The sequence below is a fragment of the Lactuca virosa genome, chromosome 4 (genome assembly GCF_052849685.1).
Source record: "Lactuca virosa cultivar CGN04683 chromosome 4, Lactuca_virosa_CGN04683_v6, whole genome shotgun sequence".
NCBI lineage: Eukaryota > Viridiplantae > Streptophyta > Magnoliopsida > Asterales > Asteraceae > Lactuca > Lactuca virosa.
The window spans coordinates 5819194-5846115 of record NC_136429.1 but is presented as its reverse complement, the minus strand read 5'-3'; the positions used below and the strand labels follow the sequence as shown (position 1 = coordinate 5846115).

At 40.0% G+C, this 26922-nt stretch overlaps 1 protein-coding gene across 1 annotated transcript; it reads left to right on the top strand.

Moving 5' to 3' along the window:
* The first annotated feature begins 23470 nt into the window (after positions 1-23470).
* LOC145109608 (putative arabinosyltransferase ARAD1) lies at positions 23471-25691 on the top strand. The gene is made up of 4 exons (XM_079046802.1): positions 23471-24156; positions 24492-24788; positions 24886-24981; positions 25106-25691. Exons 1-4 carry the CDS (start codon positions 23644-23646, stop codon positions 25517-25519), a joined length of 1320 nt encoding a protein of 439 aa, XP_078902928.1. The 5' UTR covers positions 23471-23643; the 3' UTR covers positions 25520-25691.
* Positions 25692-26922: the final 1231 nt, after the last annotated feature.

Below are 26922 nucleotides of genomic sequence, written 5' to 3'. Positions count from 1 at the left end.
ACCTTGGAAGAACTTGAGAGAATATGTATGCACACTAAAATCGGCCCACTCTTATTTTCACACACTTGTTCCAATTTTGTGAGCCAAGGATCCCTTTATATATTATGGAGGATTAGGGTTACATCCATGTAAACCCTAATACCCATGACCTTTCATTTACATAGGATCCATGGGTTAAAAGCTCCATGGACCATCCATGAAAGCTTAGCCCAACCTAAATGAACTTGGCCCATTCCATATATATAAGAGTCCATATTTAATTAGTTCTTTTTGATCACTTAATTAATTCTAAATTAATTCTTGATCAATACTAATTAAATAATATGATTCCATATTAATATATTAGAACTTATAATATATTAATATAAATCATAAATATACTATTCTCAAAAGACTATCCATATAAATTGTGCCGGTGAAGTGCAACCCAAATGGACCATGCCGGGTCGGGTCAAGTACATACCAAATATAGTTATGGACTTAGACATTAATCCAACAAATACCACCGACCCAGGTCCAAGTCATGCGTAAGATAGTTCGCCTCATGAGGCTTCAATTGCCTTGAAGCGTAAGCAATAAGGCGACCCCTCTACATCAGAACTGCACCCAAACCTGTGATCGACGCATAACAATAAAGTACAAAATCCTCAACACCCTCTAGCAGGGTCAAAATTGGCGCCTCACACAATCTCTGTCTCAGGGTCTCAAAAGTTGCATGTTGTTCAGGCCCCTATCGAAAAGTGACGGTCTTCTTTGTCAACCGAGTCAGAGGAACCGCTATCTTGGAGAAATCCTGAATAAATCTCCGGTAGTAGCGTGTCAAACCAAGGAAATGTTGAATCTCAGATGGAGACTTCAGAACCTTCCATCCCATCACCGCATCTACCTTGGCTGGGTCGACTAAAATACCGTTATGGTTGACAAGATGCCCCAGAAACTCCATCTCGCAGAACCAGAACTCGCACTTGGAGAACTTCACATATAGTCTTTTCGTCCTCAAGGTGTCCAATACCTTTCTCAGATGCTCCTCATGCAGCTCCTAGGTCTTAGAATAGACCAGAATATCATCGATAAACACAATCACAGACCGATCCAACATTTTCCTACATACACGATTCATGAGGTCTATGAACGTGGCTAGAGCATTACTGAGCCTAAAGGACATCACCACGAACTCGTAATGACCATAACAAGTATGGAAACCCGTCTTCTACACATCATCCTCTCTGACCCTCATCTGATGATAACCCGAACGTAGATCAGTATTGGAAAACCAAGATGCATCCTGAAGCTGGTCAAACAAATCATCAATCCTCATAACCGGAAAACGGTTCTTCACCGTTAGCTTATTCATCTCGCGGTAGTTAATACACATCCGATGCGACCCATCATTCTACTTCACAAACAGGATCGCCGCTCCCCATGGCGAACTGCTCGGTCGAATGAACCCTTTGTCTAACAGCTCCTGCAGCTGTGTAGACAACTCCTGCATCTCTGGAGGAGCTAACCGATACGGTGCTTTGGCTATTAGAGCCGCACCAGGAACCAAGTCAATCCTAAACTCCACCTGCCTTTCTGGAGGCACTCCAGGCAAGTCCTCCGGGAACACATACAAGTATTCCCGAACAACCGACACATCATCCACAGTCCAATTTCCCTTCCCGGGTATCCATAACATAGGCAACATATCCGAAACAACCCTGTTGAAGATAATGTCTGTCCTTAGCTGCTGAACATAGAATCGGCCCACGTTGAGCACTCTCTCCCTAAACCACTAACTCTCCACCACTTGGGGTCCGAATGCGTACCATCTGATGCTCGCAATCAATCACTTCCCCATTGGGCTCAACCAGTCCATCCCTACAATAATCTTGTTCCCGCACAAAGGAATAGGGACCAAATCAATCAGATACTACTCGCTGAACATCTCTATAACACAACCCCGATGAACCCTCGATACTCGGACATATCAATCATCCGCAATCTCAGCCTCTAATAGGCAATCCATCTCCCTTATAGAACCATATACAACCAAACAAAGATACATAATGCATGTTGGGTCCACAGTATACTGACTAGATTGACCTGGCCCACAACCTCCCTGTTGGATTGCCACACTGGCCCACAATCTCCCGAATGGATTGCCACTAGCCCACAATCTCCCGATTGAATTGCAAGTGGGTTTGTTGGCCGACAGCACAAAGCAATACAACCTCAACCCACCCACACTATGTCGGCATAAGTAATTGATACATATAACTAGCAAATACAGGTAATCATACAAATATACCAATCTAACATATAATCATCATAGTATATTCCTATATACCAGGATACGTAACCTAGTGGGACGACATTGGTGCCTTCGACCTACAAGTACAGTGAGAAGAAACTCACCTCACAATCTGAAATGACAACTGAACGAATCACTGCTTCGAATACTGCCTCTACTGATCACCTTATACATATAACAGGGACTCAAGCTTCAAACTACTACTCAAAATACCCCAAATGACCTAAAGTTAAACTTGGTCAAATTCAACGGTAAACGATCAATGTCAAAGTCAACCCAACTGGTTGCCACATAGTAGCCTTCATTGGCCACGTCGTGTCCTCAAATCGTCAAAACAAATGGGCCCTAGCCCAGTCGCCACGCCGTAGGAACTGGGGGGGAGGGGGGTCCAAACGACTTAATTGGTTAAGTTGTTTTCTTCAGTTCTAAGAGATCCAAGGATCATATTTGGTGTATTCCATTGTCTAAATGGATAAAGTTTCCAACATTATCCCTTAAGACCTTCTGAGAGGTAAATATATCATCCTATGTCCAAAGGGGGGGGGGGGTGAAAACACATCATGACTTAATCATTAAGAACTTAACCTTGAAGATCTCATGACCCACAATTCCAGAAGGGTTTCTAGTACTAAAAATATCATAAAACTCCATGCTTTTCAGACATGTATGTCTAATACATGCCTCGAACTCTTATTAGGTCAAAACTAAGGGTTTATGACCAAGATTCCATGCATGTCATCAAAGCTCACTTATAAATCAGATCCAAGGCACCAATTACTCTAAGTGACCTGGAGATTCATAAAGTTGCAAACTTTATGAGATCTCACTACTCAAATTCATCAATACATGGAGAAAAAGGACAAAATCAATAGATCTAACAACTTAGAAAGGAACAGGTTGGATATTAGATACTCACCAAGGTCAAGAAATGTGCTAGCTGAAGTAGATGATGCTTGCCAAGTAAAATATCACAACCAAGGCTTCATTCTTCTTCAAAATCATTAAAAAGCACCAAGTTTTTACTTATATTAAGTTGTTCATAAGCCTTAAGACATATACCAAATATGTCTTAAGGAGAAGCAACTTATAAGCACTTAGTTCATGCACCAAATTGCAAGAAAGAAGAGAGTGAAAGAGGACTCTAAAAACACAATTTAGCAACCTCTAAATGAGATAAAAGAGTGTTAAACACTAGCTAGTTTTTGCCTCATGTATTCCTTATATACTTCCACTAATGAACCAAGTCAAAACTAGTGATGAAATGAAAGTATGACACCTTATGACAAGCATGATGAGAAGGAATAAGAAAGATAACACAAAAACTTAACCTCCAGTGGAGGTTGAAGATTCTGACAACAAAGTCAAGACCAAGAATGTGTTGCACTCTTTCTTAGAAACTAGCTAGTTACAAGTCCAACTAGATGGTTACTCAAAGTGTCAATTTAACAGTACATGACTTATATATCCGTGTCATATGAATATAACTAGTTTTTTTATTCTCGTTTATTATTAATTCATAGAAACAATAATTCACAATTAATTGTTACAATATTATTTTCATAAAATAATAATTCTCCAACTAAACACAAGTGTTGATAAATTTAGTAATAATCAAATTACTTTAATAAATAATCAATTAGTAGTAACTTGCTATAAGGTGTAACCCTATAAGATCATGTCATTAGCAAATATTTTTATATAATGACTATTGGGCATAAAAATCTTTCAAGTTCCAACGTATTATCCACGGTGTAAAATGAAGAAGATGAAGGTGGATAAATGGTAAGGGTGATTCACGGTGGTATAAGGATGATGATGAAGGGTGGTGAAGGTTTGGCTATAATGGAAGGATAAGGGTGTTAATTTGGGGTGTTTAGTGAGGGTAGTAACAGTCTTAAAACATGTTATAGTATGTCAAATGACCTTAGTAATAGGTGAAAGCATACTTCATTCCCTTAAAATACAAAAAAATAAATAAAAATGAGTGACTTTTTAAAATAAACTTGAAAAGCTTGTAAGGTTAAAATGACATTAACCGAAAATAAAGGTTGTGAAAAAATTAAAAATTAATGTAACTTATATATATATATATATATATATATATATATATATATATATATATATATATATATATATATATATATATATATATATATATATATATATATATATCAAGGTTCTAAAAAGCTCGTCACGGCTCCGCCATGGCTCCAAGGCTTGTGCATGCCGCCGAGCTTTACCAAAACGCCGCCTTAACTCATATATGTGTATAAAATAGAATAATAGCTGAAAATACATATAAAAAAATATACAAATTTGCCGCCTTAAGTGACGCCTTACAAACGACGTGGCTCGCCAAGGCTCGACAAAACTTGAGGCTTGACATTGCCGCCAAGTCACGCCTTACGTTAATTAGAACCTTGATATATATATATTGAAAATTTTACTATAATCTTTTGAAATATATAAAACTATATATATATATATATATATATATATATATATATATATATATATATATATATTCAAAATGAAAGCATAAAAACTAAATATTAAAAACTACTAAACGTATAGAGGTATAAGGTATTGATTATTATCATCCATCTAATTTCTAATAATCTCTGTCTTCCACTTCCGTATTACATAACCAATGTTTAAAAACCCGGTTCGACTTGGTCGGTCGGACCGAAAATTGGAGACGATATCGGTTCAACAACTATCGGTTTTATGTCAATTTCTAAATCATATCAAATCGAACAATTTCTTCAAAAACCTATTGGACCAATGTGATAGAAGTGATAAAAAATCGTTTGAACAACTTTATTAGACTTTGATAGTTGTATTTGTAACACTCATAAAATTCGAGCCAATTTAAAACTTTTTAGAACATTTAAAACCATTAAGTTATTACAATTTGTTTTCAAAATAGTTTAATCATCAGAGTATCCCCAGAATCAAATCGTGAAATCATGAACTTTGAGGAGCTGTACGATCACGCCTTTGCCTTGCCACGATCCCCTGATGCACCTGAAACAATAAACTGAAACTGTAAGCCCGGAAGCTTAGTAAGTTCCCCCAAAATACCCATACCCACAACAATACACATATAATCATAACAGCATACTATGGGTCCAATCAACCATCGGGTTGGAGTACCCCAGGCCCTCAACCAACAGGTTGGAATGCCAACACACTATGGGTCCAATCAACCATCAGGTTGGAATACCCTAGGCCCTCAACCAACAGGTTGGAATGCCCACATACTATGAGTCCAATCATCCTCAGGATGGAATACTCACGGCCCACAACCAACAGGTTGGAATGCCCAGGTCTATTGGCCTTCGCACAAAGCAGATAAGCCTCAACCGCCAAACAAACATGTGCACGTATAACAGATAATCACATAACAGTCTATAGACAATACTTGATCTAACGGATCATACCACATAGCACGTAACACCATCCCACCTAACAGGATACCGATCTAACAGATCATACCACATATCATATAATATTATCCTACCCTATAGGATACCGATCTAACAGATCATACTAGCATAACATAACCATATAACAATTCAAAGGGCCGGCCTTGGTGCCTTAGACCCTTGAGTATAGTGAGGATAACTCACCTGGCACTGCTGAAGTCCCGCAGACAAAGCTCCAGCTGCTGGTTGACAGATTCCCGAACTGTCAACATCAAACAATATCCAATTAATAATTGGTTTCCAAACCCAAGGTCCAACTCACACTACAAACCCAATAGTTAAGTAACGGGCCAAAGCCCAACATATGGCCTAATTTTCCAAATTGGGCCCAGACCTCTAAATGGTCTTTCCTTAAGGCCCATTCGGTTATTCCAATCCAATCCCCATGGCCCATTATCACATAGTCATAAAGTCTCAATTATGGCCCAATCTTCCAAATTGGGCCCAAGTCCTCACATGGGCCTTACCCTAAAGCCCATCTAAATATTCTAGTCTACGTGACTGCTCTTGTATGACTCATCAATGGCCCAAACACCAAATCCTAATAAAAAGGCCCAACACAAGGTCCAAGTAAAAATTAGGGTTTTCTCATAAAATGATGATTAGGGTTAAGTGTTTCTCACTTAACCCATTAAGGACTTAACCCATTAAGTCCATTGTTCCACTAAACCATCATACAACGGAATCAACACGCCATAACTTCAGTCCACCGGTCCAAACGTGGGTCCCAATAGGCCCAAACCAACAAACCCAAAATTAGGGTTTTCTAAACCCTAATTAGGGTTTCTAGCCCAATCACGAGCCAGCCCAGTCAAATATTAAGTAATTGGGCTAATTAGGGTTCCACTAGGTCAACACCACCCACTACCACCTCGGCAGTGGTGGTCGGCGGCGGCTCCCTGCGGCAACCACCATTTCCAACGGTGGTGGTGGTGGTTCCGGCCTAAAGAGTGCATAAACAACCTCAAACATAAAATATACGCGCACACAACCACCTCCCATGGTGGCTGGTGGCGGCATAGGGCGGCATAAAAATGGAATTGGGTGGCAACCACCACCTTGAGGTGGTGGTGGTGGATTTTCTGGTCCAATGACTCGCATCTAACACCATAAACACAACCCGACATACTCATATCACGATCTAAAGTTGAAAGGACGTACCTACACACAACCACCCTCACGGCGGCATGAGGCAGTCGGAGAAGAAGAAGGTCCGCCGCGACTGCTGTTCGGAATAGAGAGGGCGACGGCAGCCTAGCGAAGATATAAGCGGAGGGGAAGGAAGCAATCACAGCAGGGAACCGGAGCTGAGTTCTTCCCGACGAACGGAGGCCACGATCACGCCTCACAGCTCCGGCGAGCATGCGACGCTCAACTATTTCACGTCGTCCAGCAGCCACAATGGTGTCCCGGTGGCAGATTAGCGACGGCAACGGCTGGTCTGATCGGAATGACGAACAAACATGGAGGGTGGCGGCTGGGACGTCTCACATGGCGGCTGAATGTTTTTGCTAGGTTTAGGGTTAGACGATGGGAGGGAGCACCGGGTATAACCCGTGTCTTTCTTCAAACAATTTGCGTTTTTACAATACCAGCCCCTCCCCACCAAATATTATATATTTATTAAATGGGATGTTACAATTCTCCCCCACTTAAATTAGATTTCGTCTTCGAAATCTTTCCTCGCCGTCCCTTGCACGGGCGACAACTCGAACGGTATGGCCATAAGCCCGAACATAACCCAATCGTCCAAATCAACAGAGCTATCTCAACCAACCACATGACCAAGCAATCACTAAATTCGCTTACTCCAAGCTATATTACAAATGATCTGATATCGTCTCACCTTCGACCTCTGCCGTCTACCAACCATTGATTCCATGCATTTCGCGGTCCTTCCCATACCGACGAGCTAACTCACTCTGGTCTAATACATATGATAGAGAACAATACTTCTCAAAATGAACCCATCTCCGAATCCAAAACCTCATCTTGCCCACTAACACATGAACGAATCCAGACTCAAGCCCTAGAGTCGGATTCAACAACAGAATTGGGTCCACTCCATTCCAATCTGGTCTCAACTCATGACCCAAGATTCGCAATCCACGCGTACACCACCTCTCCAATTCCTTTTGGTTGCGATAACCACGACTCCACTCAGAATATAACGATTCCTGATAAATATGGAGACCTCGGCCTCGCCCCTGGTCCAATCACCCGGCTCCCAAAACTCAATCATTAGGGCTACCCAAGCCTAAAACCCTTCTGCGTCATGCTCTGACTAGTGAGTACTATGGCTCCCCATGATATCATAACATTCCATCTCACTAACTAGTGAGTACTACGGCTCCCCTTGGTACCACAACACCCTCTCGCTGACTAGTGAGTACTACGGCTCCCCGTAGCATCACAACAACTTTTCACTGAATAGTGAGTACTACGGCTCCCCGTAGCATCACCACAACCTCTCACTGAATAGTGAGTACTATAGCTCCCCGTAGCATCACCACAACCTCTCACTGAATAGTGAGTACTACGGCTCCCCGTAGCATCACCACAACCTCTCACTGAATAGTGAGTACTACAGCTCCCCGTAGCATCACCACACCCCTTTGCACTAACGCATTGAGACTGCAGCTCCCAACAGTCTTACCGCACTTGCTCTTACCTCTTCACAATCTCATCCTCAGGTCGACGCCACATTGCGATCATTAACTCATGCCCTGTGGACCAACCATAGATAGGTGTACCCACTTACCCAAATTATGCATTGCTATTTCTGACAACATCTGCCATAACAAAACACCTTTCCCTGCTGCAATCCACATTCTCGAATAATCTCGCTTGATGTCAATTGGCCGAAGGGCCCCCATTGGAACCGTAGATACTTGATACACCACTTTCCATCTAAAACTCAAAACTCAACATAATCTGAGGTTTAGGACATTAAACTCGAATACCCCGGGATACTCCATCTCCCAAATTGAAACACGGAGAAATCGCCAACAACTCAGAACACGAAGATGACCCTCCGAAACTCTTTACTCTATTGCTCAAACCCAAGCGAGATTACGCATGTCGACCCGGAAATTGGATGCCCGATCATCTCTTACCCTTTCCAAAGAGCATAGAATAATCCTTTCATCGAACCAAAATTTCCCAACTGCCGAAGTATCCCTACGAACCAACCACCTCGAAAAATTCTTATCTACCACAAGGCCTTTGACCAACGGCCACCTGCCGTGCAGACACTCATCCTTTCTTCAACGCATACAACATGCATTAACTCCCTCTGCAACTCACCTCGGCCACCAATAACCCTGGTCTCATGAATCTATAGTGCATATCTCCATCCAGTTCCCTATCCGCTCTTGAACGAATCTCTGATCCTCTCGATAGAATACCCAGTTCTCCCCCACTCAGGGTTCGAACCATCACTAATTGGCGCACCAATAATATATTCCACATAATGTTTTTACCAGTAACATCGCACCTACTCTTGGAAGGTGATACGCAGTGCTCAATGATCTCCCTGATGGAGATCGAGCAACTCCAATTACCCGAATCTCAGATGAAATCCTCAGAAACTTCTCATCATGACTACCCCTAGTCATTCAGCTCATCCCATTACCAGACATCTCAACTGTCCAGTAGTAACTCTGACTCTTAATATGAAAGTAATGAACTATCATACTTCTCATCCTCGACTCCTCAACCAACGTTACATCACGTGGGTTGTAATAAGAGCGGAGACCTCATTAACACACTCGATACTCATCATATACAATAAGAGCCACCGCCCCAATATCCTCTTCTTGATCGTCCGCCGTTGCAGCTAATACATGCCCTACTATGCCCAAATAGGGTGTATCCTTGTCCTTAACCATCTCAGTCCCCACTGACAACCTTCTCATGCTCTAACATTACCTCTCGGCAGACATACTACCCAAATACTCTGATGGAAGGTCGCCATCAATGCTAACCCGCAGGGTTTTACGCCCAAGCTCAGAAACCGAAATCTCAACACCTCTTATGTTCCCCACAGGAAACAGAAATAGCACCGCTCAGGCCACAGAAAATGACATATCCACTATCGGCCGGTCGCTCAGCCCAGACCGTATTCTCCCATAACGCACCATCCCTACTCATCCCTGAGTCTTGCGACTCCAACTGGCATCTCACCAACAGTCCCTTGGAGTTAACTCGGTTTCCCTTTCAAGGGATGCTCCACTAAAACTCGTTCATCATGGCCCTCTGGCCCCATACTCTTTCACATCTGATCTCAGTCTAGACGATCACCACAGAATAACTGGTAGAACCAATAACACTAACCGCCACGGGTCATGGTACTCGAACCATGTGGCCACCTCTCGATCTGCTATAAACCATGGTACTCGATCCATGTTATCTCCTCTTAATCTGCTACAGATCATGGTACTCGAACCATGTTCTCTCTTCTCAGTCCGCTACAAAGCATGGTACTCGAACCACGACATCACCAATCAATCTGTCACTTAGCATGGTACTCGAACCATGACATCACTTCTCGATCTGCTACAAATCATGGTACTCAAACCATGACATCACTTCTCGATCTGCTACTTATCATGGTACTCGAACCATGACATCACTTCTCGATCTGCTACTTAGATTCTCCGGAATACTCCAACACTGTAAATTTTCTAAACAAATTTTCTTTTGAAAAACATATGATTCTCAATACACATTTCATAAAACATCATTTGTTTAGTTTACAAAACACAATCCCTTCTTAATTACTTAATAATCCAGGATCCTCGAAACATAATTCTTTCACTGGTGTGTACAATCAAGCCGGTGCCGTCCCGAGATACTAAGAAAAACCTGAAACACATAACACATAACACGGTAAGCACGAAGCTTAGTGAGTTCCCCAAAATACCACATATAACATATATTAGCCACTCGAGGCTATAACTCTGTGGACCCTCTGGTCCTAACTCTGTGGACCCTCTGGTCCTAACTCTGTGAACCTTCCGGTTCCAACTCTGTAAACTCTGGAACATACACAGCATAAATCACATAGAAATAACGCAGTGCATCACAATCACATAAATAGCATACAAGATACTCTGTCATATAACTCTAATTACCACTCTAAGTAAAGTATAGTGAGAAGACTCACCTCGGGTAACTCGGTAAATCTCGAACTCGGTAATACTGGTCTAGCCTCCGCTTAATCACATGGAACAATTACTCTAATCAATACAACTCTCAAAGGCTAGACTAATCCCACTCTAAGTTCTCTCAGAAGGGTAAAAGACCATTTTACCCCTCTTATGGCTCAAAGATCCAATCATTGACTAAACCCTAAAAGTCAACAAAAGTCAACCCTCCGGGTTACGCTGCGCGTACCAAATCTGTACGTTGGGCGTACCCGGCGATTTCACAGAATCGGGGAACGCGACCCCCTACGCTGCGCGTACTGGGATTACGCCCCACGTAACTCCCAGTTTCATACTCCTTTTGATTTTGGGTCTTAAATGGTTAAGACATATACTCAAACTTCAGATCTGACTTCTCTAAGGCCACTTAATCTATAAAGTTGAAACCTTTAAGCCTTTGCATGGCTGTAAAGGTCACTAATCACTCTAACACCTTTCCTCTTCCCTCATAAAGCCTAGATCTCATGCATGGCTTAATATTCACGACCAAGATTGGATTTTTATGAACCCTCAACTCATAATACTCTGAAATATAGTAGATATAAGCTTATGGAGACCTTTTGTTCATAAAGTCTCCACCTTGGGACCAAAACCCTAAAAATTGGTCCATGAAGCACAAATCAACAATCACAAGGAAAGCTCAGAGCTTTTTACCTCCAAGTGAAGCTCCTCCCTCTGTAGAACTCAGATCCAAGCTTGCACTCCAACTTCTAGCCTTCACAAGAACCTCCTATTCTTCTTCACTAACACACAAAGGCACTTTTAGCTCAAGAACACTCACACACAAGCTTAGAACGAAGGTTGGATCTCTCTTAGGGTTTCACTCTCTCAAATGGTGGCTGAGGATAAGGCCATAACTTTCTTTATATAGGGCTCAAGTCTCATTTAGGGTTTTGAGTCTGGACCCGCTACGCCCAGCGTACCGGGTGGAGTCCGTGTCCAAATGTTAGGATCGAGACACTTAACACACGACTCTAAACACACACACAGCTCACGAAAAACAAGAACACAAGGATGAACATGAGGGATTTAACGTGGTTCGGTCCTTCTCTGACCTACGTCCACCGGTAACTAGGAATTTATATTTCTTGGTGCTAATCTGCACTCTTTCTGTGTTACTCTAGATACAAGTTTTACAAATACAGATGAATCTCTTATATAGAGATGGAAATCAGAAGTAGTCAAAAAACACAACCGGGTCTTCAGCCAACCTTTGAAAAAACTTCACATTCAACAATTGTGGCTTCACAACTTCACATTGTTCCTGCCATTTTTGACCAGCTGTGGCTTCACATTCAACAATCTCCCACTTGAAGCCACGGAACAATCTTCACCTGTGCTTTAACTGTGCATCTGTATTTGATCTTAACTCCTTCCTAGTTACCCTGGCCTTCTCTTCAATTAACCTGAAGGCCAGTTGAAGCTTTCGTTAGCTCCAACGCATCAGTCATGGCTAAGTCTGCCACTGACCTGTTCTCTGTCTCCACCGGCTCCCACTGAAATGAACTGCCCGATCCTGGAACATCCTGAGAACAAACGACACTCTCCATGTGAAGCAGATAATCTGGAGAGACTTTTACAGATGGAATACTGGTTCTCTTAACCCACTGTGTTCTGGGTATTCTAGCTGAAACAAAGCCCATGCTCCCACTGCTATGAATGCCCTTGACTGGTTTTTCTGAACCGTTCCAAACACGTTCAACCTGAATCTGACCTGTGACTCTGGGTTTGCCATCTGCGAAGCAAACCTTCTTTTGTCCACGAGACTCTATGAACCGGATTTTGTTTTTCTTCTGAACTGGGACGGTTACTCCCTCAGACGGTAAACTAACCATATATAATGAACCCCTCTTATGTCCACGAGCGATCACAAGATTTCCTTTAACAACCTTCCACTGCCCATTCCTGAACTTAACCTCGTGTCCGTGTTCATCCAACTACCCAACAGAAATCAACTGTTTCTTCAGACTTGGAATTACCCGGACATCCTTCAAAGTCCATGGACCGACTGGAGTCTTTAGATCTAAGTCACATATGCTCGTCACATCAAGAACCTCATCGTTTGCCAGTCTTACCTTACCAAAATCCCCTTCTTTCAGATTCCGCAGTGCTTCACGGTTGTGGGTAGCGTGAAATGAAGCACCCGAATCCATAACCCATGAATCCACATTGCTCTCCACACTACAGATCAAAACATCATCATCTGAATGGTCTACTGCAAAGTTAACTTCTTTCTTGTCTTTTGGACATTGATTCCTGAAATGTCCAACCTCTTTACAGTTCCAACAAGTCACATCATTTCGAGTCCTCGACTGACTCCTTCTCCTGTTCCCGCTCCCACTACCTCTGTTATTTCTTCTACCTCTGACCGCATTCAATTGTTCGTTTGATGATTCCCCAGAATTTCTTCGTCTGACGTCTTCGCCTAGAATTAAATCCTGAATTCCCTCAAAAGTGAGCTCTTTCGATCCTACGGAACTAGTAACGGCTGTAACTGTTCCGGACCAACTGTTAGGTAATGATGATAACAGTAGTAAAGCTTGAACTTCGTCCTCAAATTTTATTCCCACTGACCCAAGTCTGGATAAAATCGAGTTCAAATTGTTGATGTGTACTGTAACTGAACTTCCTTCCCTCATCCTCGTGTTGACTAGTTCCCGAATCAGGAAGACTTTATTTGCTGCCGACGGCTTCTCGTACATATTAGACAATGCCTCCATGATTCCCTTTGCCGAGGTCTCCTTCAAAATATTGAAGGCAACATCCTTTGACAACGTCAGTCTAATAAATGCCTTGGCCTTCTTATCCAAAGTCTCCCAGTTTGCCTGTGTCATCGCCTCCGGTTTTTCATCTAAAACTGCGTCCAAGTCTTTCTGCACGAGCAAATCTTTAATTTGCATCTTCCACCAACCAAAATCTTTCCCATCAAACTTCTCAATCTGAAGCTTACTGCTTTCTGCCATTTCCTGAAAGAACAATGACCTATCTTGCAAGTTTCTGGAAATTCAGGGGCCAAATTGCAAATTTTCAAATCTGCTACACTGTTGCTACAGTGCCTGCTACAGTGTCTGCTGACGTCACCGCTGACGTCGTGCTACAGTTCCTGCTACAGTGTCGTCTTCTCCGGCAAGTTCAGGCGCTACAGTGTCGTCTTCTCCGGCAACTGGTTTTCCGGTCACTATTCCGGCAAACCTTTGACCGGCGATTTTGGACGTCTTCCGGTGTTCAAAAAATTCAGAAAAAAATATTTTCGGAATCTTCGGAACGAGACCTTTCCAACGGTATACACCAAAATCGTTTTTGACGAAAAAAAATTTCGACCAAAAAACTGAAAATCACCCTTTGGAGCTAAAACCAAAGCTCTGATACCACTTGTTAGGATCGAGACACTTAACACACGACTCTAAACACACACACAGCTCACGAAAAACAAGAACACAAGGATGAACACGAGGGATTTAACGTGGTTCGGTCCTTCTCTGACCTACGTCCACCGGTAACTAGGAATTTATATTTCTTGGTGCTAATCTGCACTCTTTCTGTGTTACTCTAGATACAAGTTTTACAAATGCAGATGAATCTCTTATATAGAGATGGAAATCAGAAGTAGTCAAAAAACACAACCGGGTCTTCAGCCAACATTTGAAAAAACTTCACATTCAACAATTGTGGCTTCACATTCAACAATTGTGGCTTCACAACTTCACATTGTTCCTGCCATTTTTGACCAGCTGTGGCTTCACATTCAACACCAAAACACGCCCATGAGTACGCGCAGCGTACTCTTCAGTACGCCCAGCGTACTCATTTGCCACAATCTACTTTTAAGGGCTAAACAAGACAACTTAGAAAGAAGGAAGGGTTAAATAGATATACCCAAATTCCCGGATGTTACACCGTAAATTTTCTAACAAATTTTTCATTTTTAAATTACAAAACTCTCAGAATACATTTCACAAAAAATCTCATTTATTTAGTTTACAACTCGTAACTCCATAATTGTCTGAGTAAAATCCAGGATCCTCAAAACATAACTCTTTCACTGGTGTGTACAATCAAGCCGGTGCCTTCCCGCGATCCTGAGAAAACCTGAAACACATAACACATAACACGGTAAGCACGACGCTTAGTGAGTTCCCCAAAATACCACACACAAGTAATCAGCCACTCGAGGCTATAGCTCGGTAAGACCTTCCGGTCAATGTGTCTCAGTGGAACCCTCCAGTCCCATAGCTCGTTGGACCCTCTGGTCCGGTCATAGCTCGTTGGACCCACTGGTCCGGTCATAGCTCGTTGGACCTACTGGTCCGGCCATAACTCGTTGGACCCACTGGTCCGGTCATAGCTCATTGGACCCACTGGTCCGGTCATAGCTCATTGGACCCACTGGTCCAGTCTAGATATCACATAGTATAGTGCACATCACAATTCACATAGTAATGCGTAACTCAAGCAAGCACATAAGACCCTCTGGTCACACCTAATTACCACTCTAGGTAAAGTATAGTGAGAAGACTCACCTCAGATGGCGAACAGATCCTAAAAAATGCTGCTGCTACACTCCGGCTTCTATCACTAAGCCAAACCCACAAATAACCCCATTAGCATATAAGACAAACCTTCACATTATTAGGTCTAAATATGGTTCACTAAACCGGTCCATAAATAATCCAAGCCCAATGGGCCCACCAAGGCCCATACCAAATGGGTTCACAAGAAGTCCTCTAATGGCCCAACTATGGCCCAATTTTCCAAATTAGGCCCAAACCCTCACATGGGCCTTACCCTAAAGCCCATCTAAATATTCTAGTCTACGTGACTGCTCTTGTATGACTCATCAATGGCCCAAACACCAAAGCCCAATAAAAAGGCCCAACACAAGGCCCAAGTAAAAATTAGGGTTTTCTCATAAAATGATGATTTAGGTTAAGTGTTTCTCACTTAACCCATTAAGGACTTAACCCATTAAGGACTTAACCCATTAAGTCCATTGTTCCACTAAACCATCATACAACGGAATCGGCACGCCATAACTTCGGTCCACCGGTCCAAACGTGGGTCCCAATAGGCCCAAACCAACAAACCCAAAATTAGGGTTTTCTAAACCCTAATTAGGGTTTCTAGCCCAATCACGAGCCAGCCCAGTCCAATATTAAGTAATTGGGCTAGTTAGGGTTCTACTAGGTCAACACCACCCACTGCCACCTCGGCAGTGGTGGTCGGCGGCGGCTCCCGGCGGCAGCCACCATTTCCAACGGTGGTGGTGGTGGTTCCGGCCTAAAGAGTGCATAAACAACCTCAAACATAAAATATACGCGCACACAACCACCTCCCATGGTGGCTGGTGGTGGCATAGGGCGGCAGAAAAATGGAATTGGGTGGCAACCACCACCTTGAGGTGGTGGTGGTGGATTTTCTGGTCCAATGACTCGCATCTAACACCATAAACACAAACCGGCATACTCATATCACGATCTAAAGTTGAAAGGACGTACCTACATACGACCACCCTCACGGCGACATGAGGCAGTCGGAGAAGAAGAAGGTCCGCCGCGACTGCTGTTTGGAATAGAGAGGGCGACGGCAGCCTAGCGAAGATATAAGCGGAGGGGAAGGAAGCAATCACAGCAGGGAACCGGAGCTGAGTTCTTCCCGACGAACGGAGGCCACGATCACACCTCACAGCTCCGGCGAGCATGCGACGCTCAACTATTTCACGTCGTCCAGCAGCCACAATGGTGTCCCGGTGACGGATTAGCGACGGCAACGGCTGGTCTGATCGGAATGACGAACAAACATAGAGGGTGAAGGATGGGACGTCTCACATGGCGGCTGAATGTTTTTGCTAGGTTTAGGGTTAGACGATGAGAGGGAGCACCGGGTATAACCCGTGTCTTTCTTCAAACAATTTGCGTTTTTACAATACCAACCCCTCCCCACCAAATCTTCTTCAACTTAAATCCTAATAGTTACCATGCAGCCCCTGATTCCATAAATTCATTACAATTAAGGTCCAAAACTTACCAATTAGTCCCTGCCCTCAGAAATCTTTATAAATTAAATCATGAACTTACACGTTTAACCCCCACAAATCCAAAATTACATCAATTGACTCCCCGACACCCTCACCCCGCTAAATATTATTTATTTATTAAATGGGATGTTACAGTATTTCACTTAGCTTGTTAAAAAAACAATTTATTTCAAAATCAAGTTGAATAACTCAATCGATTAGGTTATTCGGAGTGTGCACAACTCGAAGGCCGGCACATAAAAATATCAGATGTAGGAAAATGTATAAGTTTTTTTTAAATGACAAATAAATATAAATCTCATATGCCTGGGATTGAACCCAAGACTTTCATGTGGGGCGTGAGGTTGGAAGTTCGATTTCCTTAAACTACCTCTTGTTGTGCCACGTGTGAGGAATTTTTCCTTAGAAATCCCTATGGGGGCTGAGTTTGTCCTGTATAAGAGCTCAAACCTGGGGTGCTCGTTGAAATATTACGAGTATGCTTCCACTTAATTCGTTTGCCATTTTCAAAAAAGAAAAAAGACAAACAAACAAACAAAATAATGTTATACAACTTATTTACGTGGAGAGATGAAAGAAGATAAAAAATATACTGTATATATCATGTGAATGAAAGGAAAATCATGGTACCCCAACACGGCAACACCGTGAGGAACCTTTATTTAAAACTAGAAAGGTTACCCCCGCTACGAGGGGGCCAGAAGCTTTCAATGTTGTTTCCGAATTGATAAATATGACAGACATAGAAAGTGCAAAGATGAAAAGCCCGGGCTTTGCCCCCGACCGTTTTTTTCATGTTTTTATGAAAAAATGTAAAAGTTTTGACTGCAAGGACCAGAAGTGTCAAAATAGCTAAAGATTTAAAGGGGTAGGAATTAGCAACTTTTTAGAAAAGGGATCAAAGATGTCAAACCGTTAAAGTTTTGTGGCCAAACTTTAAATATTAAAAGGTTCCAAAAAAGTGTAAAAATATTGATTGCAAGGACCAAAAGTGTCAAAATGGGTAAAGAATGAGGAGCAAAGTTGCCAAAAAAAATCCAAATTTACTATTCCTAACTTTGAAGCCCAACAATAATACAGGGACCTGCCAAAAAAATGACAAGTTCACTATTCCTTTTCTTCATAACTTTAATATATACTAGTAAAGTGGCCCCCGCGTTGCGGGGGTTAGATGTTTCATTTTTACCATCAACACCACCAAAACCCTTTTTATTGTAAGAGCCAAGAGGATTGGAAAAGGATCCGTTACAGGGGCCCGTCTCCTTTGTATGTGTATGTATGCTCCAGTAGTAGACAGAAGAACGCGATGAGTCAGACTAAAATTCGATTTCTAGAGGTGGCAGCAAACACATTTTCTAGCAGTTGGGTTCTTGAGGAGCATGGCTTTCATATGTAAACTCCGCAACATCTTTAACTCTTCTTCTCTATTTCCTTCAAGGTCTATACAGAAGTATATAACGAAGTTCATTTCCTGATGGAAATATGTTAATCCTCACAATAGAGGGCATTTTGGTAATTTGACATAATAGCAAGAAAATAAAATATATCAATTGTAGCAGTGGAAATTGTTGATATGTTGCTATTATTTGGTAGAAAAGTACAATGTTGTAATAGAAGAAATGGAAGTGCGATGATATAAAAACAAATAAGCATAAGTAATTTGCTATTTTTTGGATTTTGTCTTCATTACTCCATGTATACCATTTAGGTTGACTGCATAGCATGTGGCGTGGGATTTTTCTGATTTGGTTCCCATAGTAAATGTCTTCGAGGGTATCTTTCAGAGATTATCAGACTGCAAAGAAAATCAAATGAATTTTTTTGGTCACGTAGTTTCTAAAAAATGTAACAAACATCATATCATATAACAAACAACAAACCTGACTTGTTATGGCAGCAAATGCAGTGTCCGATGGTGAAGGTAAGGCGATAAATCTACATAGTGGACAGATGGAGGTAGGCAGAAAAGCATGTTATGGCAGAAAAGCACTTGCCTGGTCCCCCTTGGTCATCTTTCTTGGGGCCTACAACAGAAACATGCACGCATGAGGATGATATGGCACATCAAATGTCATTATAAGCACAAAAGAATTGGTTGGTGTCGTTTTTATTTTTACTATACATGTAATGTAAGGGAGAATGAAAAGGTCAATTAGAAATCAGCTATAACTTACGTGGAGAAGTAACAATCTCTTTAAGCTTTATTACATTCTCATGATGCACCTTCTTTAAGATTTTGATCTCGCAAACGGCAGTTATTGAGAGATGTATTTAGACAGTAGATTTAGATATTAGACAAATTCTATAAGTAGTTGTTTAACAATGTGTAGTGGAAATAAGTTTTTTTGCAGAAAAAGGCGTCTTAAATGAATTTCAATATTTCATTATACTTCATTTATCCCTATAAATGACAGTAATGGAACCAGAATATTATTAACTCACTTACCTTAATGTCAGCAACTCGATTTCGGTAAAAAAAACATAAAAGCCTGTTTCAAACTAAAATGCGGATATTAAAAAATAAGAATGAAAATTAATTCAAGAAATCATGAAAACATTAGAAAAATGAGATTTAAAGAAAACATGCTTGTAATACTCCCTTGTCGATTATTTCTTTCTTTTTAATCATCACTTTCCAAACGCTTTGTTGTTTTTAGTTGTTCCTTCTCGAAAATTTCTTCCAACCGTGTCTTTTTTTGGTTTCTTTTGGCCATAAATTTGATCTGTAAGTTCTGTAATACAAAAACAACAAAATAAATAAGAAAATGGGAATACAAATTAATGCATCGTTAATCGTTATTGATTTTAATCAACGTGTACAAATGCTAAAAACCTTCAACCCATTTGATAATGAAACATTTAATGTTTCAACAAATAATGACAACCGCAATGTAAATCAAGAGTGTAATCAAATAACTATTTTATTTTATCTATAAAGAATTTGATGCGATAATCATAAAAAAATAATAATAATAACAATTGTATAAAGCCACTCACCTCAAATGTTGATTCTTCAATATTATTATCATCATAATCCAAGAGAGAATCCAGTGAAAGTGAAGAGGAACGAAACTGTGACAGAAATGGTAAAATACATTATTTATTGCAATTTTCCCTAATTTTCAATATACTTAATTAATGGAACCAATACATAAGTTAAATCACATACTTTATTACTCTCTTTTGTTTGGAGAACCCATATCTTTAACATCCGTCTCTTTTTTCACTTTCCCATCCTTTAACTTCTCAGTTTCCAATTTTTCATTATTTTCAGACTGGACAATAATACCCTTCGTAGATAAAGAGTTCAAGATGACCTTTAGGCAGTATAATAATAATTGATCAATGGACTACATTTAAATCTAAAATTATAATAATATGCTTTACCTTCAGTCCTCTGCAACAAATTGTTGTAGTATTTGTAGTTAAAAATCATACCCACCAGATCATGCAAAACTTTTCTGTCAAATGAAACATAATCCAACAAATCATTAGTTATAGACTTTAAAGTTGTTTTATGCTTACTTTCCTAGAGCTAAACAGATATACAACATCAAAAATGAATTATGTAGCATTAACGTTTCAGTCATTCGATTGGTATCTTGAAATAATTACATTTGCAAATGAAACTCAAGATATTAAAAGTAACAGGCAAAAAATACAATACCAACGATGGATTTTTCTCCTTGGAAAATCAAAGCCATCTGAAGGCCCGATATACGATGTAGTACCAGTCGAACAAAGCAAATGTTGCTCTATTTCGGCATCTCCTGCTTACGTTTATTCCAAGTCACTTACCTGCAAGGGCAATATTGTAATTCATTAGTTTGTAATAATATTTAACACGTATTAGAGTTTGACACTTTCTTCATACTTAATTTTCACCATTCATACTTAAAACACTTTCTTCAAAGTCAATTTCTCAAAAAAAAATCCCTCTCTAACTTTATCCTTGCTCGAGACTTTATCCTTCTCTAACTTTTTGAATAAGTCAACTTCTCAAAAAAAATCCCAGCCCCAAATCAATCCTATTTCCAACTACTGTCACATTTTTTTTCATCTGCATTCATACTTAACTTGTTAGCCCAACTGAACTTGCCAGAGGGTATTATTTTTAGAAGATCATGTTATAAAGTAATGATGTTTAAACAAAAAAAATTAACAATAAGATAATAGGGTATGGCTTTTTCCCTGTGTTTATGCTTCACTTCAAGTTTGTATTCAAACAGAAAGAGAACCATACCGCACATTAACACCTTGTTAAATTTTGATACTGAAACTAAAGAGAAAAAAACAAAATTTTGACCATCGTTTGCTAATGGAGCGTTTATGTAACAAATGCAGCTTTCTAGAGTGAAGTTTTTGCGTACCTTTTTAGCACAATCTACAGTTTTCGCTTCATAAGATGGGAGTAGTGAAAGTACCTAAGAAAAGAGTAAATGTGAGACAATTTTCAAAAGATAAATACAACGCAAGGCAACCGGTTTCCAGTAATAAAAAATCAGAACTCATCGCTATTCCCATTATCCAAGCAATAATCACACAATTTGTACAATATCTTTAAACATAATAGCAACTGTCATTCTAAGAAAAAAAATATTCGATTATTTACGGTTAGGCTAATGATTATCCAAACATAATGGCCCGAAAGCGAAAAGCAAACAGATTGTAATTAAAAGATACAATAAAAAATTTCAAACCCTTAAAACACATTTCAACTCTCAAATCCAAAACTTGATTCGTGGGCCAAATCAAATGATGTATAAAACTGCAAATATTGCTTCTAAAAAGTTATATGTCGTTCGATGATATTTTTTGGAGAATGAAAGCAAGTTATTTGTAGCCAATAACTGAACAATCTGCAGCAACTTGTCATTACCGGTTCAAGAAAAGCAAAAAAGATAAAGTCACACCAGGCTCTACATTCCCAGCCTGAATACAATTACACTCAAACCCTTTTGGGTTTGGGAAGCAGGTGTCAACCACAGGAATTTCAATATACCTACAAATAAATACAACTAATAATTGATCATCATAATCAATCTGTCACAAAATTCCAGTCATAACATAAGACAACGTTATAAGTTACCTTTAAGTAACAGAGTAATAGGTTGTGTAGCTGCTCTAGCCTCCTTTTCGGGCGATCACCAAAGTCAATGGAAATAATAGAGGGCAAACGGGACACTGGAAGTTAAGAATATAAACAGTTATTTCACCTTCAACAATTGAAATGGGTAAAACCCCTATTCTCATATTCTAATGTAACAATAAAACATACATGGTGGTCGGTGGACATTTTTGCCCATATCAAGAACAAAATGGTGTGTGTGCGTGTTAAGTTAGAATCTGCAGAAAACAAAAATAGAATTGATTTAAAGCCGTAACTGAACTGAAAAAAGATCAATTTCAGTGCGAATTTGTAGAAAACGAATTCAGAAATTAGAAAAAATGAGCGGGACGACGTTCCAGAAGAGAAGCCATCTCGTTCCATAAGAGCATGGCCTCAATCTCTGTATGTGCTTCAGCCAAATACCTTCTTTGCCCCTTTCCTGCTTTGAATCCGGTGGGTTTGAGTTTATAAAACAAATAATAAAGAAGAGAAATAGAAATCAGACATGTAGAAGAGAAAATAATCAACGAAACTTGGGAATTTACAGCATAGAAAGAGGGTCAAATGACGTTGAAGATGAAAAAGAAAGAGAAGGTACCTGTGACGATTTTTTTGCAGGTCGGTTGAACTGTTAGTCGAAAGGTTGAAGAAGTTTTTTGGTTTTTTTGAGATGGTAGACTTACAAGCGAAGGTGAGGCAGAAGTTTGACAGAGCGATGTCGGTAGAACCACCGACTCTACCGATTCCTCCTAGAATCAGAACTCTTGACGTGTGATCGAAGATGGAAGATAGAAAGAAACGGGAAAACTTCGGTATTAGAGGTGGTGGCCGGTGGAGGACGCATCGTTGTTCTACGACGCCGTGTAGGCAGTGGACAGAACCATCCAGAAAGCAAGAGAAAAAAATAGATATTATTAGGGAAGGAAGATAAGGCGGTGGGAGAAAACCGAGAAGCATCGGAGACAGTGACCACACTTTTATCAGATGGACCAGGAAGGACGAAATTGTAATATTAATAAAGAGCTGGACCAATTGTGATATACAGGATAAATCTGGACCAAATATGTCAAAAAACCAACACTTTACTGTTCCTTTTCTTCAGAACTTTAATATATATATATATATATATATATATATATATATATATATATATATATATATAATAATAATAATAATAATAAAAACAATTACGTTTTTTATTAAATTATTTTTAAGAGTTTTAAAAAGTTGAAAGTTTCAAGCCCAAAATGTTTAATTTCATTACAATTTCGTGTAATTAGCGGTAAACTTATTTTGGATGAAAAAAAAAAAAACATGAAAGATCGGTGACCCGGTTGTTACAGTTTATCCTCGTGATCTTCACAAACCCTTTTAGGGATCTTCATAATTGGCAAACTCATCGTCTTCTTCGACCAGAATGACATGGTTAAACAAACCCTTCAAATATTCAGGAATGTATATGTATATTTACATTTACAGTGGAAGAAACATTAAAAATTTAGCCCACGAAAATGATAGGTAAAGCAGTCACATCACTCGTGATCTTTCTCGTAACCATCTTCATCACATACTCAATCACAACCGGAGGTTTAGGATCCGGACGATTTGGTACAGTTGATTTGAAATCCCAGTTATCTTTCTTCTCCATTCCTAAAAATGATACCCCATTACCTTGTCGCAGCCGATCTCCGCTCAGGGTTTTCATGTACGATTTGCCCAAGAGGTTTAATGTCGGTATGATGAGCAGTAAGTTCGCCGGAGACGATAATTCGCCGTTGAATGCCAATAGTCTGCCGACGTTGCCGCACTATGCAGGGTTACACCAACAACATAGTGTGGAGTATTGGATGATGGCGTCGCTCTTGTATGAAAATGCTACGGTTGATGAGAGCAGTGAGGCATTGAGGGTTTCGAATCCTGATGCAGCGGATGTGTTCTTTGTTCCGTTTTTCTCTTCGATGAGTTTCAATACTCACGGGAAGAACATGACAGATCCCGATACTGAATTTGATCGACAATTACAGGTAACAATCATTTTGATCGTTTCATCGTAATTAAACAGCCTCGTTATCCAATATCGATTCTTTAAGGCAAATTGTTGAAATGTTGATTCACTTTTGTGCACATATTGGTTAACTCCATCTTATTCCAAATGGAGCTGCACTTTCGTTTGAATGTTATAGGAGTATGATGACTTTTCTACCTAACAAATTTTCAGTTTTTGGAGAAGAAATTGCTCACTATGTTGAATTATGTAGAAAGGTTAGAGATAGAGCTAAATTGGATGTGGTTTTGATTTTTGAAAGCAATCCTCTGTATACTTGAGTTGTTTTGAACCTAATCCTTATGATTACTACAGGTTGACATCCTTAAATTTTTGAGGGAATCTACCTATTGGCAAAGAACTTCTGGAAGAGATCATGTAATTCCAATGCATCATCCAAATGCTTTCAGATTTCTTCGGGATGAGGTGAATGCATCTATTCTCATTATTGCAGATTTTGGAAGATACTCAAAAAGCATGGCAAATTTGCATAAAGACGTTGTCGCCCCTTATATGCATGTAGTAAAGTCTTTCATGGATGATGACTCTTCAAATCCTTACAAGTTGCGTACCACTCTTCTTTTCTTCAGAGGAAGAACAGTAAGAAAAGCCGTAAGTCACAACCAACATGAACAATTCAAAAATCTCTTTTTTTTGTTTGAAGAAATACAAAATAATTAATTACTCCATGTCATAATGTGTTTTACAGGAAGGCAAAGTTCGTGCCAAGCTGGAAAAAATACTAAAAGGTTATTCAGATGTACATTTCGAAGCAGGCTACGCTACAGGAGAAGGCATAAACGCTGTAAGTCTTAAAAGTACAATACACACAGAATGCAGTACAACCTGTTCTGTTCTGTTATGTTATGTTCTGTTCTGTTCTGTGTAGTCCTGTTTAACAACTACAATTGAATTTTTGGTGTAACCAGTCAACACAGGGAATGCGGACATCAAGATTCTGTTTACATCCAGCTGGCGACACGCCGTCTTCTAACCGACTGTTTGATGCTATCGTGAGCCACTGTGTACCGGTGATAGTAAGCGACCATATTGAGCTCCCTTTTGAGTCAGAATTAGACTACTCAAAGTTTTCGGTTTTCTTTTCGGTAAAAGAGGCTTTGGTTCCGGGGTATATGGTTGAAGAGCTTAGGAAAATACCCGAAGAGAGGTGGGTTGAAATGTGGGGTCGGCTTAAAGAAATTGCACATCATTATGAATATGAGTACCCTCCCAAAAAAGATGATGCGGTTAATATGGTGTGGAAGGAGGTTAGGAGTAAAGTTCCTGCTGAAAGACTTGCTGTAAATAGAAACCGCAGACTCAAAGTGCACGATTGGTGGTGATTGGTGAGAGTGACGATAACAATTTTTTGTAAAATCGGTTAACATTGATAGATGCTGTAGTTTTCATTTGTATCCCTAAAATAGGGAAAATAGAGTTTCTAGGGTGGGAATCATATTTTACAAAGAAAAATAATGTTTGGCTGACACTGAGCAACATTTTGTTAAAGCAAATGAATTCGTCATTGAAAGGAATTGACAAATGAGGCTGATTAGTTACAATTAAACAGTCAAAAGATTCTTGCCTACAATTGGCGATCAGTCTCGAAAATGTTTCCTTGCTGGAAGAACGTATGTTCTCGAGTTCAACTTAACGAGAGAAAAAAAAGGAAATGGGTGGAAATGAGAATACAATAAAAGAAATTGATGTTAGCGAGTTTCATTAGAGGAAGGAAGTGGAGGGAAATGAAATGATCACTTTCCCTCCTAACTTTCCTTCCAATTTGGGAGGATTTGGAAAGAAAAAACAAAATGATTAATTTTTCTTCCACTTCTCTCCAACTCGAAAACACAAAAGAAAATTTTGTTTTCCTTTTCTTTCTCTTCTTTTCTCTCCTCACTTTCTTTTCTTTTCTTTTCTTTTGTTAAACTCAGGAACTAAGGATCATCTTGAAGTTAGTGTTTCATACAATGTGGTGGTATAATTGGGTTTTTAGAAATTCTATTTTGTTTGGTAAGAGCCACCAGAAAAAAGGATATTTGATCATGATGCGTAAAATCATGGATCCTTTTCACGGGTTCAAGTCGTTTCAACCCAACCCCGTAATCATGAATCTTGATTTGACCATCATTCTAGAAGGTCGATAAATTACAAGAAACTGCTAGTGTGTTTGTCAATACGTTGACAAGTGGTGGAAAATGTAATAAATAATTTCTCAGGTGGCGATTCCCCTAAGGTAACTTCATATTGAATATGTAGTTTTACGCCACCTTTTCGAGAGGAGATTGAATGATTTTGGATTATGCCTATTGGAATCACTCTTTTTATATCACTAATATTTCTGTAGAAGGATCAATGACATGGACTCTCTGCCTCTTTTCTCTATCCATGGATCTCCATTTATGCATTTTTGGGATATGTTTGAATGGTGGGATTTCTAGAAGTAATTTTATTTAAATGATTTTTGTGTTTAAAGTGTCAAGGAGGGTATAACTCATTAAGCCCCCCCAAGACTATGTAAGATTGCTAATAAGACGATATACATAGGGCGTGTTCGGCAAAATTAGCTGGTAGCGGGTGACTTGTAGCGTGTAGTGGGTAGCTTGTAGCTTGTAGCGTTTTGTTAAACGCTACATGAAGTAACATTTGGATTTGGAGCGTTTTGTTTAAACTAAACGCTAGAAGCTTGTAGTGCCGAACGAGACTTTCTGTTCAAAAAAGAGCGTTTTGTCAAACGCTAGAAGCT

Excerpts from the sequence above, each read along its gene's own strand:
- LOC145109608 (XM_079046802.1), top strand. The coding sequence starts at position 23,644 with ATGATAGGTAAAGCAGTCACATCACTCGTGATCTTTCTCGTAACCATC. Across the intron at positions 24,157-24,491 it reads AATTTGATCGACAATTACAG|GTTGACATCCTTAAATTTTT; the intron begins GTAACAATCATT and ends TGATTACTACAG. Across the intron at positions 24,982-25,105 it reads CAGGAGAAGGCATAAACGCT|TCAACACAGGGAATGCGGAC; the intron begins GTAAGTCTTAAA and ends TGGTGTAACCAG.